The sequence below is a fragment of the Penicillium taxi genome (assembly GCF_028828555.1).
Source record: "Penicillium taxi strain IBT 34144 chromosome Unknown utg000002l_segment0_segment0, whole genome shotgun sequence".
Lineage (NCBI taxonomy): Eukaryota > Fungi > Ascomycota > Eurotiomycetes > Eurotiales > Aspergillaceae > Penicillium > Penicillium taxi.
The window spans coordinates 1030914-1043651 of NW_026643204.1; the positions used below are offsets into that span (position 1 = coordinate 1030914).

Here is a 12738-nt window from a genome sequence, read left to right on the forward strand (position 1 = left end):
CAGGAAGCGGGGTGAGATTCGCTTTCAAATCATCAAATCCAAGAGATTGTTTTGCTTAGCGCATTGACACATCTATTCAGCCAAATTAGTCTGGCCATTTCAACGAATGACAGGGATCGGAGGCTGGGGATGACAATATCCGGTGGGAGTGTAAGCCAATTATAGGGCTTGGTTAAGCACCCTGTTCAACTAGTACCTGCAGGTGCAGATTGGATGCGAAGTTACGAATGCTGCCATTGCTTTTTTTATAAGGTTTTCTTTATTTAGAGTCAGGCGGTAGTTCTATCTTTGCTAATCTCGGAAGATACTCCATTCTGCATCTATATCAAGCCCTCCCCAGATCCCATGTTTACCATTATTCCTGCCCATTATCACTCCTTATAAATTTGCATTTCACCTCCTAAAGATCCAGCTTCAAGTCCTTCTGCCAATAGGATAAGGTACTTGATAAGCTGTCCATAAGAAGCATACAAAAAATACCCAAGGCCGCCTCCTCCTATACCTAGGTATCAAGACAGTATGCGCTTATTACATACCCTGGTACTTCTGGCAACAGTCTCAGCTGCTGCTCCATCAAATTTCTTCAATAATGCATATGACTTCTCAGAAGAATTGGCAAGCTACTATGTCAAAGTGAGCCAATACATCAAGTATATTAAAAAAAACGAGAAAGCCTTCACCGAGTCCTGCGACACTTCTAAGATCTCATTGCCTACCTTTGCATCGAGTCTTCCTCAACCTGATGGCTTAACTCCACTATATGTGGCAATTGGGCGTGGCACACAGGTATGCATCTTCACTTCCAATGCTCTTACACCAGAGAACCTCGTCAACCTGACAATAATAATAGAACTATACCTGTGCCACTTCCTCCTCAACATCTACCCCCGTAGCAATTGGTGCGGTCGCAAACCTCTACAATGCTACTTGCATTGCTGCCAACTACCCTGACCTCCTGGCCCTGCTCCCCAGTGTTGCTTACAAGATTGCCCTGCCCCAATCAGAATGGGCTTCATTCCCTCCAGCCAATGTTGACCTGATGGGCCACCACTTCTTCCAAAACTCCACCACCCCTGAGTTTAACCTGGACCTCACCCCGGAAAAGCAATTTGGTTATGCATTAACCAAGAAGGTGGACTCAATTAGTGCCCCTTCAAGTGCTGCTAAGGGCAAATATGGTGCTGTGGCCTGGCTTTACCTCACTGCTATCTCTGGCACGGAAGGTCCTTACAAGAGTGTCTACCGTGTTCAGACAGCTTCAGGCTCTCCACCTACTACTTGTGAAGGAATGGCTCCTTCATTTGAGATTGCATATGCTGCCAACTATTACTTCTTCTCTTAGGGGGGCTGCTTATTTTCTGTATATATCGTTGGTTTTGTGTTGAGTTCCTTTTATGTTGGTCCGTATATCATTTTTGCTTGATAACCCATTTAGTATAGCTGGAGTATGTTGTGAATAGCCACAGACATGGGTGCAGCTCCCCTATTTCATGTTCAGTCCGTACATGTCCAGGTAGTAACACCCGCTTACGAGATTTACATGATGTCTCTTAGACTCTCCATGAGTATAGACCTACCTAGTTGGAGGTAAATTATGAAATTCTACATTTAGTTCAAGATAGATACAGTCTCACGGGGCTTTCTAGTGGAATACCCCGAGGCCCACCTATGTACTTCTGGGTCCTATAGGTATGAAGCCTACGGACCATAGGTACCTGTATCCTAGACATAAGAAGCAATTATATCATAGTACTAGAGGTTGGTACGGATTCCTTTTTGTAGGATTTTAGATTGTCTAAATTTGTGGCATTCTGTTACCTATAAAAATTTCTTTCCGGAGGTTGAAGATTATAAAGAAGAGAATAGTTTCACGAGTGAGAAGCTTCCTTATATAACGGTACCTCTAGAGCTACTTATCTGTAGTACATGAGCAGTCGATAGGCAAAAAGCGGGCTACTAAAGTGAGAGTGAAAATGATTACATAGTCTTTTGTTTCAGTTGGTTATTCGCTCCCTCTCACCGTCGCCAATACACTCACACTTTTGGTGATATCAATATCCTGGGATAAGATCTTGTGTCCAACTATGACGCCCTGGCGATTTAAAATGTCCGGAAAGCACGCTTGCAAATGATTTTGGTGGCCAGTTACAGGGTTCGGCGGAGTACTTGGATCTTGTGCAGAACATGATTTGATTGTGCCATTTCGTCGCCAGTTGGTCGCTGAAGTCGTAATTTTACGACTGTCTAATAGGCTATATGAAATAAGAGCGATTTTCAACTAGTTTTGTTTTCGATATCCTTTTTCTATTCCTCAACCTAGGTAGGTAAATTCATGTTTCTCGAGAGCCATCATAGCTAATAGTATCCTACCCCCCTGCTCTAACCATCAAATCTGGGAGAGTTTAGCCTGTTTTGGTGGCATAGTGGGTGGTTTGAAAACGAGATATGACCAAAATGGTGCGTAACAATTGATAGGGTAGCCCACTCGGTAGTGAATTAGGGAGTTGATAGACACACTATGAGATACAGCCAGTGAAAGAGGGGTCCTACTCCGCAAGAATCTTTCAACGCATCCCTCTCCATAACCTGGTCAACTTTTCCATGGCCAATCAATTTCTCTCATGGGCCGAGAATTAAACAGGCTTAATTAGTGGATTCTTATTACCCTCTGGGGAGGAACAGAAAGTTTACGACCTTGCCCCACGCCCTTCAAGTCAATAAGTTCACTGCCTGTGATAGCACCGACACGACTGGATCTTCTTACTCAGCTTTCCGCCGCTAAGAAGAATGTTAGTGAGGTTAGCGTCAGTGAGCCGCTCTCTCGATGGAACCAGCCATGTGGTCAAGTAGAGTACGGCCACATTGATTCAACAATCAATGAATGGAGAAGTGACTTTGCGTTGATCTGTCTGAATTATGAATGCGTTGAAGTATTTTGCAGAGGCAAAGCCAAGGCCCAATATCATTTCTTGAAAAAATATGCCGAAACACAGCATTATATCAAAACTTCTCATGCTTCATGGTGATACCGGTGAGGGTTTTGTGCACCTGGGGACTAAGGTAGGTTGGGGCATTTTTCTGCCAGTTCCAGAGAATACGGCTGGAAATGGGCTGACCAATTGGTGAGCATTCAAAATTATCCTGAAAAGGAAGATCGATTATAGCTTATAGTCCCCCAGACCGCTGTGCTTGAATCTCTCAGAGAATACTGGATATGGGATTTGTCTTCTTGATGGTAGTCTTGGTTGCTAGACTGAGAGTCGGCAAAATCATATCAAGCTGTTCATCGCTTCATAGTATCTCTTCGCAGGCCTTATTTGAAGGCTCTTGTTCATAGGATCTCGCTCGTATCACTTTCGCTTCCGCTTTATAGTGCCATGCAAGAATTTAGTTGAGAGCGTCATATCACACTCGATTCTTTACCCACGTATTAACCCGTCATCTCTCATTCTTCTCATTCTTTTGTATTGATAAGCCAATAGCGACATAAAACAAATAGCTTCGATCAACTAGTTATTGTCTTCGGACACTAGACCCATTTTATATAAGCTTAAGGTTGTCAAAGCGGTGTCACTCAGCAGAACGTAAGAGAATATCACCAATGTTTGGGACAACCTATATCACCAACTATCACAAAAATCAGAGAAGGGCAGCATGGCCCCTGCATAAGGATGACACGCTCTGTCAAAGAGAAGCCAACAATTAGTACCCGCGTTTTTTTTCTATAGTCAGATGAACCCTCATTGGAAAGGGTGTGCCTCCCTACACCAAAATTTTCATGGTCTTATCTGATAAGTAGATGGTTCATGAATTGAGTTTTTGAAATATCAAATCTTTATTTCCTTTTTCTCATATTTCTCACAGGGTCTTTCTACGGTTGTGAAGCAGGAGACCTGTTTCGAACAGGGGCAGAATCCACTTTAATCCATAGACAACTAAGCTTGCCCTATGTCAGAATAAAACATACAGAGAAGCCATGTAGATACCTAGGTATCAAGTTGATATATACTTTATTCTGCTTCCGGACTGCACAAGACATTCCTCAATTTTCAGGCAACGACTCTAATCACAGACTTCTTCTGCAGGCGGTGGAAAATTTAGTTCATGATATACGGGCAGTATACTGGCAGTATGGGGCGGTGTATACTGTTTCCGCCGATGACAGGGCTTATCATGACCACGTGACATCGCTCTTTCCATTGCACTAGTCCCATTACAGCTAGCGCCGTTCTGATTTTCAGAAAGATAGAAGCAAAAAAATCTCGACCGCATCAACGAGCAGCATCGTCGACCCGCACTCCGACGAGCACAGTTTTTCAACCCTTTTGACTCAGTAATCACAATTACTGTTTCTATTATCTCTCAAGTCAATTCTTTTCTTGAGATTTACTTCATCTTTCGACAACAGTCGTTCTGAGCATCTAGCTCATCTCCAACTTTTTACTACCTCTTCAAACTTTTTTCAACAACACAACAATGGGTTTCGGTGATCGTGGTGGAGGCCGTGGAGGCTTTGGTGGTGGCCGTGGAGGTGGCCGTGGAGGCTTCGGAGGTGATCGTGGTGGCCGTGGAGGTGGTCGTGGTGGCTTTGGTGACCGTGGTGGTCGCGGCGGTGGTCGAGGTTTGTTACTCCAATTTCCTTGGCCCTTCAGACAATGCACTTTGTATTATTGGCAACAATGATGCCTTGATCAAGAACATGACCATCTGAAGTCTCATATGGATGGTTGCTGACTTTTATCTTGAAGGTGGCTTTGGTGACCGCGGTGGTCGTGGTGGCCGTGGAGGTGGCCGTGGTGGTGATCGCGGACGTGGAGGTCGTGGAGGCCGTGGTGCTCCCCGAGGTGGTCGTGGTGGCGGTGCTGGTGCCCGTGGTGGTGCCAAGGTCATCGTTGTAAGTTTGAAGACCCTCAGTTCCCAGTCCGCAGTTATATGAGTATCAAGTGCTAATCCAAGATTTTCAGGAGCCCCACCGTCACGCCGGTATCTTCATTGCCCGTGGTGGTAAGGAGGATCTGCTCCTTACTAAGAACTTGACCCCCGGCACCTCCGTCTACTCCGAGAAGCGCATCTCGGTCGAGGGTGCTGCCGGTGACGACGGCACCGTTCAAAAGATCGAGTACCGTGTCTGGAACCCCTTCCGTAGTAAGCTGGCTGCTGGTGTTCTTGGAGGTCTCGACGACATCTACATGAAGCCCGGCTCAAAGGTCCTCTACGTTGGTGCCGCCAGCGGTACCTCCGTCAGTCACGTTGCTGATATCGTTGGTGAGACTGGTAAGGTCTACGCTGTCGAGTTCTCTCACCGCTCCGGTCGTGACCTGGTTGGCATGGCCACTCAGCGTACCAATGTCATCCCTATCGTTGAGGATGCCCGTCACCCCTTGCGCTACCGCATGCTCGTCCCCATGGTTGATGTCATCTTCGCCGATGTTGCCCAGCCTGACCAGGCCCGTATTGTCGGCCTTAACGCACACCACTTCCTGAAGGATGGTGGCGGTGTCTTGATCTCCGTCAAGGCCAGCTGCATTGACAGTACCGCTGCTGCCGATGTTGTGTTCGCTCGTGAGGTTGAGAAGATGCGTGAGGAGAAGATCAAGCCCAAGGCTCAGTTGACTCTTGAGCCCTTCGAGCGTGATCATTGTATCGTCGCCGGTATCTACCAGCGTTCCTCATAAAGAGGCTGTTGCTCTTAATGTGTTTGATCTTTATGGTTCCCTTTTTCCCGGCGTCCCGTGTTTTGCGATTTATGCAATGATTCTTCTCATTGTGACCGGATTTCCCTGCTCCCATCTACTTTTGCTTCCGTCATAAAATTTAGGTTTACCTCAAAATGCAAAGTAATGGAATGTTATTTTGTGCATCCGTAGATATCTTATATTACTATTAGCCTCATAAACTACTAGGTATACTGCCCTGGTATGAGAGCGTATACATAGACTATTCCATAAAACCTTAGGAAGGGCGGTGAATCGTTATCTTTAACACTGCCGAGGTCATGCAGTCATATCGATGCCCAGGGCTTACAGCATTACCTAGGTAATTTGTACCCTCGGACTTGCTCCGTAAGAAAATGTGATTCGGCAGTCGGATTTCTGACCAGTTACACCAGCTGATGACCGCTAGTCATGGCAGAACCTTGGAAAGCACTCGGAATCAGTGCGGGGAGAGTATCTATAACAATCGACCTTGGGAGGTTGCTATTGTTGAGGACCCCAGTACAATTCCACCCAGGAAGCTCTTCTGGAAATCAGCTGTGTTTGTAATACAACTTGCCTGATTTATCTCATCTTTTGATACCTCTGATTAAATCATGTCTATACTCATCACCGGAGCTGGTGGCTATGTCGGCCAAGAATTAGCCGCTGCCCTTCTCGCAAGCACTCCTGATTCACAAACAATCACAATAACTGACGTGACTGAACCGACTATTCCGGAATCAGCCAGACAGTATATCAGTCGGTTGACCTGCGTTCGCGCCGATCTGACCTCACCTAAGGAGGTCGATGACTTGCTTGATGCCTCTCACCCTTACGAGACCGTCTATCTCCTCCATGGAATAATGTCCAGTGGCGCCGAGGTCAATTTTGAACTCGGAATTTGTGTCAACCTCGACGCAACACGATACATCCTAGACCGACTACGTATGACCATACCGGGAGTAAAGGTGGTCTTCACATCATCATTGGCAGTCTACGGCCCAGCACCACCAGGCTTCGTTATCAACGAGACCAATTTCCCAGCCGTACCATCATCTTCTTACGGGACCCAAAAGCTCATGGTTGAGAGTCTGCTGAACGACTACTCCCGCCGCGGGTTCCTGGATGGGCGCTGTGTGCGTCTACCAACGGTGACCGTTCGCGCAGGGAGACCCACGCAGGCTGCAAGTAGTTTTGCGAGTGATATAATTCGTGAGCCATTCCATGGCAAGAAGGCAATTCTGCCAGTTGGTAGAAATACATATTTGTGGATCTGTTCGCCGCATACTGTTATTAAGAACTTGATCCATGCGCGTAGCGTGCCCAAGGAAGCTTTCGGTGGGTCGCGATCGGTCAATCTTCCTGGGCTGAAGGTAAGTGTGCAGGAAATGTTGGATGCGTTGGAGGAAGTCGGTGGCAAGGAAAGACGGGCCCTGGTGGAAGATAAATATGATGCTGCTACCGACAAGATTGTACAGTCGTGGACTCCTCAGTTTTCAACTGATCGGGCCTTAGAGCTCGGTTTTTCGGCGGATATATCCATGGCGGAGAATATTAAGCAATTTGCCAGACGATTCGAATAGAACAAACCGAGCTCCAGGGCTCTCGTTGAACCTTTTTGAACTTGTTTTCTGTAAATAGTCAACAATATCTCCATACGCTTCCAAAGCTAACGGGTTATTTACTGAGTTGAGATTATATAAGCTCACCACATAAAGTGAAGGAGGAAGCCAAGAAATGGGAGAAACACGGCATAGGTAGCATGTTGATAGTGGTATATCGGTAAGCCATGGTAAAATCAAGAATAAGAGGCCATTGAGCATTGAGTGTATATTATGAAGTAGTATGACGGAGAAGGGAGTAATCGGGAGTCGGGACGAGTTGACAAACGAGATTATGTGATTGGCTGAAACTCTGGGCGAACAATTTGACTTCCGAACTTCAACCTCAGAACTCCAGCTCTTCCATTTATCCCCCTTCCCCTCTCCTACCCTCTCCATTCACCATGGCTTCCCGGCGCCTAGCTCTTAACCTTAACTCGGCTCTCCGGAGCAAGAAGGCCATCCAGTCCGTGAAGCGTGGCTTTGCGTCGCCGGTTGCGCTGCCCTCTACCACCCAGTCTACCACCCTCTCCAACGGGTTCACGGTACGCCCCGGCAGACCCCATCAATGCCATCGCCCTCTTACTAACTCATTCTAGATTGCCTCTGAATACTCGCCATGGGCTCAGACTTCCACCGTCGGCGTGTGGATCGATTCCGGTAGCCGGTCAGAGACTGACAAGACCAACGGAACCGCTCACTTCCTTGAGCACCTTGCCTTCAAGGTCTGACCTTTTTGATCTCCAATTCTACGAAAAACATCTAACATGATTTTTTAGGGTACCAACAAGCGCTCGCAGCACCAATTGGAGCTCGAGATCGAGAACATGGGCGCTCACCTCAACGCCTACACCTCGGTACGACCGGAAACCCCATTGGATACTTTCACGAAATACTAATCATATCAAACAGCGCGAGAACACTGTCTACTACGCCAAGTCCTTCAACGCCGATGTTCCCAAGGCCGTCGACATCCTCTCCGATATCCTTCAGAACTCCAAGCTTGAGGCTGGTGCCATTGAGCGCGAGCGTGATGTGATTCTGCGCGAGCAGGAGGAGGTTGACAAGCAGCTCGAGGAGGTTGTCTTCGACCACTTGCACGCCACCGCTTTCCAGGGCCAGCCCCTTGGTCGCACTATCCTCGGTCCCAAGGAGAACATCCAGACCATCTCCCGCGATAACCTGACCGACTACATTAAGACCAACTACACCGCTGACCGCATGGTTCTTGTTGGTGCTGGTGGTGTTCCCCACGAGCAACTTGTTCGTCTGGCCGAGGAGCACTTCGGCACTCTCCCTAGCCAGGCCCCTACCTCTGCTGCCCTGGCCCTCACTGCTGAGATGAAGCGCAAGCCTGAATTCATTGGCTCCGAGGTTCGTCTCCGTGACGATACTATCCCCTCTGCTCACATCGCTCTCGCCGTTGAGGGTGTCAGCTGGAGTGATGATGACTACTTCACTGGTCTGGTTACCCAGGCCATTGTCGGCAACTGGGACCGTGCTATGGGCCAGTCTCCCTTCCTCGGCAGCAAACTCAGCTCCCACGTCAGCAAGCACCACCTTGCTAACAGCTTCATGAGCTTCTCTACCAGCTACAGCGACACTGGGTAAGTCTCTACCATGTAATTCAGTAGGCGGAAAAAAAAACTAATACAAAGCATAGTCTCTGGGGTATCTACCTTGTCTCCGAGAACTTGACTGCTCTCGATGACTTGATCCACTTCACTCTTCGTGAGTGGTCTCGCTTGTGCAACAACGTCACCCCCGCTGAGGTTGACCGCGCCAAGGCCCAGCTTAAGGCCTCTATCCTCTTGTCACTTGACGGTACCACCGCTGTCGCCGAGGACATTGGTCGCCAGATCATCACCACCGGCCGCCGCCTCAGCCCTGAGGATGTCGAGCGTGTTGTTGGTGCCATCACCGAGAAGGATGTCATGGACTTCGCCACCCGCAAGCTGTGGGATCAGGATCTCTCCATGAGCGCTGTTGGCAGCATCGAGGGCATCCTCGACTACCAGCGTATCCGTGGCGACATGGCCCGTAACCTGTCGTAATCCTTTTACATTTCCAGTTCTGCGAATGAAAGATGACCGCCTGATGCTCAGCTTTAACCGGGCGTGGGTTTGGTCTTGTTTGAATGTACTATCAATCATTGCCTCGGGGGTTGTTCTTAGACCCTGATTTGTGTGTGAAATAGCAATTAATGGTTTGCCATAGTAGACTATATAGTCTGTCGCCCTGGGTGTGGCAGGCCAAACTATCTTCCTTGTTTCTTTTGTCCTCCGCGGCTCATTTTGTTTCTTAATAAAAAGTACCTCGTATATTCTTCAAGCTTGCGTCCTTGTAATCTACTTTTGACAACTTATCTCCCTAATCATGATCTCGATTGGTCCGCCCCACGATATCGCTTATCTAATCCGGTGCTTAACCGCGATTTTTCTGGTGAAATTTTGACGACACACCTCCCAGCAGAAACATCATTCACAATGGGCAAACGAGGTGGCAAGAAGGTGAGTTCAGCCTTTAAACCACTCAATTAGTGGTCCTTACAGCTAACCTTCTCTAATTTAGTTCAGCAAAGGCGGCAGAGGCGGCGGCAGTGGCGGAGTACGTTCGCGCAATAACTGGCAAGACATTAGTCGGACGAATGAAAAGCTCGAGCGTTACTATAATGAGCCCGAGTTCATTCCCGAGGAAGAGAAGGAAGCCTTCTGGTCAACCCTGCAAAGAGACCTGCCGAACAGCTTCCGTTTCACAGGCTCTCGTGGGTAGGTTTTTCATTTTATGCGTCTCATGCGCTCATGCTTCTTGAAATTTTCCACCGATACTTACCGTCGCATTGGCATTTTCAGGCATGCGCTTGCTGTCCAACAGCGTCTCAAGGACTTTTACATCCCCGAAATCACCTCTATCAAGTATGACGACGAATTTGTCGAGCCTCCTCGCCCGGTCTCATGGTACCCTGATCAGCTTGCTTGGTGGATGACCACCCCTAAGCAGGTCGTTCGCCGTTTCGCACCCTTCGCCTCCTTCCAGAAGTTCCTTGTTGCCGAAACGGATGTTGGAAACATTAGTCGTCAAGAGGTTGTCAGTATGATTCCTCCTCTTCTTATGGACCTCCGACCTGGTATGACCTGCTTGGACATGTGCGCCGCTCCTGGCAGCAAGTCAGCCCAGCTCATGGAGATGATCCACGCTGGAGAGGAAGACGCTATTTTGGATGCCAGCAAGAAGGTGAAAGAAGGCACCGCTGGACCTGAGCCATTAGGCCCGGAGGGACTCAACGACGATGGCCGAACGACCGGTCTGTTGATTGCCAACGACAGTGACTACAAGCGCGCACACATGCTTATCCACCAGATGAAGCGTCTGAGCTCACCTAACTTGATTGTGACGAACCACGATGCTACCATGTACCCGTCCATCAAACTACCTCCACTTCCCTCCGACGATCCTACCAAGAAGCAAGGTCGGTACTTGAAGTTCGACCGCATTCTCGCCGATGTTCCCTGCTCTGGTGATGGTACTGCCCGCAAGAACGTCGCTGTCTGGAAGGACTGGAACCCTGCCAATGCCCTGGGTCTCCATCCCACACAAGCGCGCATTTTGGTTCGTGCTCTGCAGATGCTGAAGGTTGGCGGACGTGTTGTCTACTCGACCTGCAGCATGAACCCTGTGGAGAATGAGGCCGTTGTTGCCAGTGCAATTGAGCGCTGCGGCGGTGCTGCCAACGTCAAGATCGTTGATTGCAGCGCAGAATTGCCCGGTCTGAAGCGCATGCCGGGTCTGAAGACCTGGAAGGTGATGGACCGTGAAGCCCGCATTTGGAATAGTTGGGCAGAGATTGAGGAGCACAGAGAAAAAGAGGGCATCGAAGGCCTCGGCAGACTTTCCGAGGGCATGTTTACGCCTACTGGAGAGACTGCTGATCTGCCGCTAGAGCACTGCATGCGCGTTTACCCTCACCACCAGGATACCGGCGGTTTCTTCATCACTGTCCTTGAAAAGACAGCTGAGATCCGTGCCAAGCCAGAGAACACGAACGTCATCCCCAAGTCAACGTTTGCCGCTCTGTCTGCCGAACTTGATACACGTAAAGATAACGATGCGAAGCTGGAAACTCTTGACGAAATTGTTCCTGTTAGTAAGGAGCTTGAGGAGGAGCTTTCCAAGAACGAATCTGTTGCCCAGGCTACAAATGAGCTTCCATACTCTGCCGCTCTTGACGAAACTGTAGCTGCTACAAAGCGCGATGCCGACGAATTCGAGGACGCAGCTCCTGCTAAGCGTACCAAGCTTGAGGATGGCAGCGAAGTTCTCATTGCTGACCGCCCCGTCCGCGAGCCTGCTACCTCACAGGATCCTGAGAAGACATTTTCGGAGAAGCGCATGAAGCGGAAGGCACCCCAGGAGGAACCGTACAAGTACTTGGATCCCAAGCACGAGGAGCTCGAGCCTATCTATGAGTTCTACCAGCTTTCCGAACGGTTCCCCAGGGACCGTTTCATGGTTCGCAACCCTGTAGGTAACCCTACAAAGACCGTCTACTACACTAGTGCTTTGGCCCGCGATATTTTAACCCAGAACGAGGGCTCTGGTATGAAATTCGTGCACTGTGGTGTGAAGATGTTCGTGAAACAGGATGCACAGCGCGAGAATGTCTGCCGCTGGCGAATTCAGACTGATGGACTGAAGATCATCGAGCCCTGGCTGGGCCCCGATCGCTCCATCACCCTGACTCAGAGAGAGACTCTGCGCAGACTCCTTGTAGAGATGTTCCCCAAGGTTGATGACGAAGGGTGGAAGAACCTGGGCGAGATTGGTGCTCGTGTGAAAGATATCCCCATGGGATGCACCATTCTGCGTGTTGAGCCTAGTGGCAAGGAAGATGGCCTCAAGTATGTTGATATTAATCTGAACCTTTTTTTTCAAAGTGTGATCCTAACTTGATATTATAGCGAGCGCATGGTGTTGCCTCTCTGGCGGTCATTGCATTCCCTGAACCTCATGCTTCCCAAGGAAGACCGAAAGGCCATGCTTCTGCGTATCTTCAATGATGATACCCCTCTCATCAACGCGACTCTGAAGACTAAGAGACCAGAAGCCCCTAGAGATACTCCCCTTGAGTCGACCGCAGCTGACGAGGAATCTGTCCCCACAGAGGAACAAGTACAAGTCGAGTCAGAGGTTGTGAATACACAAGAGAAGGCCATCGAGGAGGAATCCTCCATGGATACTACGGTCTAACCAATTAACGGCTGTATATATTGGTTTGGCTTAAAATGATATGCTTGTCTGTTCGGATGGTACGGAGTATTTAAAAGCAATTCCATAAAATTACAACTTCATTATGCGAATCTCACTCAAAATTCAAAATTAATCACCAAATCGGTGAATCAAGTACCATCCCAGTAAATCTGCAGTATTCTATTTTAATCTCA

The 12738-nt window shown here is 48.6% G+C and overlaps 6 protein-coding genes across 6 annotated transcripts; all 6 read left to right on the plus strand.

The window, feature by feature from the left end:
* Nucleotides 1–519: 519 nt before the first annotated feature.
* N7495_002322 (uncharacterized protein) lies at nt 520–1342 on the plus strand (the record flags this gene model as incomplete). Its single annotated transcript, XM_057204991.1, has 2 exons — nt 520–786; nt 851–1342. The coding sequence occupies 2 exons, from the start codon at nt 520–522 to the stop codon at nt 1340–1342; spliced, it is 759 nt and encodes a 252-aa protein (XP_057065598.1).
* Nucleotides 1343–4476: 3134 nt separating this feature from the next.
* Nucleotides 4477–4683, plus strand: N7495_002323 (uncharacterized protein; the record flags this gene model as incomplete). The annotated part of the gene is made up of 1 exon (XM_057204992.1): nt 4477–4683. The coding sequence occupies one exon, from the start codon at nt 4477–4479 to the stop codon at nt 4681–4683; it is 207 nt and encodes a 68-aa protein (XP_057065599.1).
* A 40-nt stretch (nt 4684–4723) lies between these two features.
* On the plus strand, nt 4724–5675 carry N7495_002324 (rRNA 2'-O-methyltransferase fibrillarin family protein; the record flags this gene model as incomplete). Its single annotated transcript, XM_057204993.1, has 2 exons — nt 4724–4898; nt 4945–5675. 2 exons carry the CDS (start codon nt 4724–4726, stop codon nt 5673–5675), a joined length of 906 nt encoding a protein of 301 aa, XP_057065600.1.
* A 635-nt stretch (nt 5676–6310) lies between these two features.
* On the plus strand, nt 6311–7279 carry N7495_002325 (SDR family oxidoreductase; the record flags this gene model as incomplete). The annotated part of the gene is made up of 1 exon (XM_057204994.1): nt 6311–7279. One exon carries the CDS (start codon nt 6311–6313, stop codon nt 7277–7279), a length of 969 nt encoding a protein of 322 aa, XP_057065601.1.
* Nucleotides 7280–7701: 422 nt separating this feature from the next.
* On the plus strand, nt 7702–9351 carry N7495_002326 (mitochondrial processing peptidase; the record flags this gene model as incomplete). The annotated part of the gene is made up of 5 exons (XM_057204995.1): nt 7702–7842; nt 7897–8022; nt 8077–8154; nt 8210–8904; nt 8961–9351. 5 exons carry the CDS (start codon nt 7702–7704, stop codon nt 9349–9351), a joined length of 1431 nt encoding a protein of 476 aa, XP_057065602.1.
* A 432-nt stretch (nt 9352–9783) lies between these two features.
* On the plus strand, nt 9784–12544 carry N7495_002327 (tRNA (cytosine-C5-)-methyltransferase; the record flags this gene model as incomplete). Its single annotated transcript, XM_057204996.1, has 4 exons — nt 9784–9807; nt 9869–10065; nt 10150–12195; nt 12256–12544. The coding sequence occupies 4 exons, from the start codon at nt 9784–9786 to the stop codon at nt 12542–12544; spliced, it is 2556 nt and encodes an 851-aa protein (XP_057065603.1).
* Nucleotides 12545–12738: the final 194 nt, after the last annotated feature.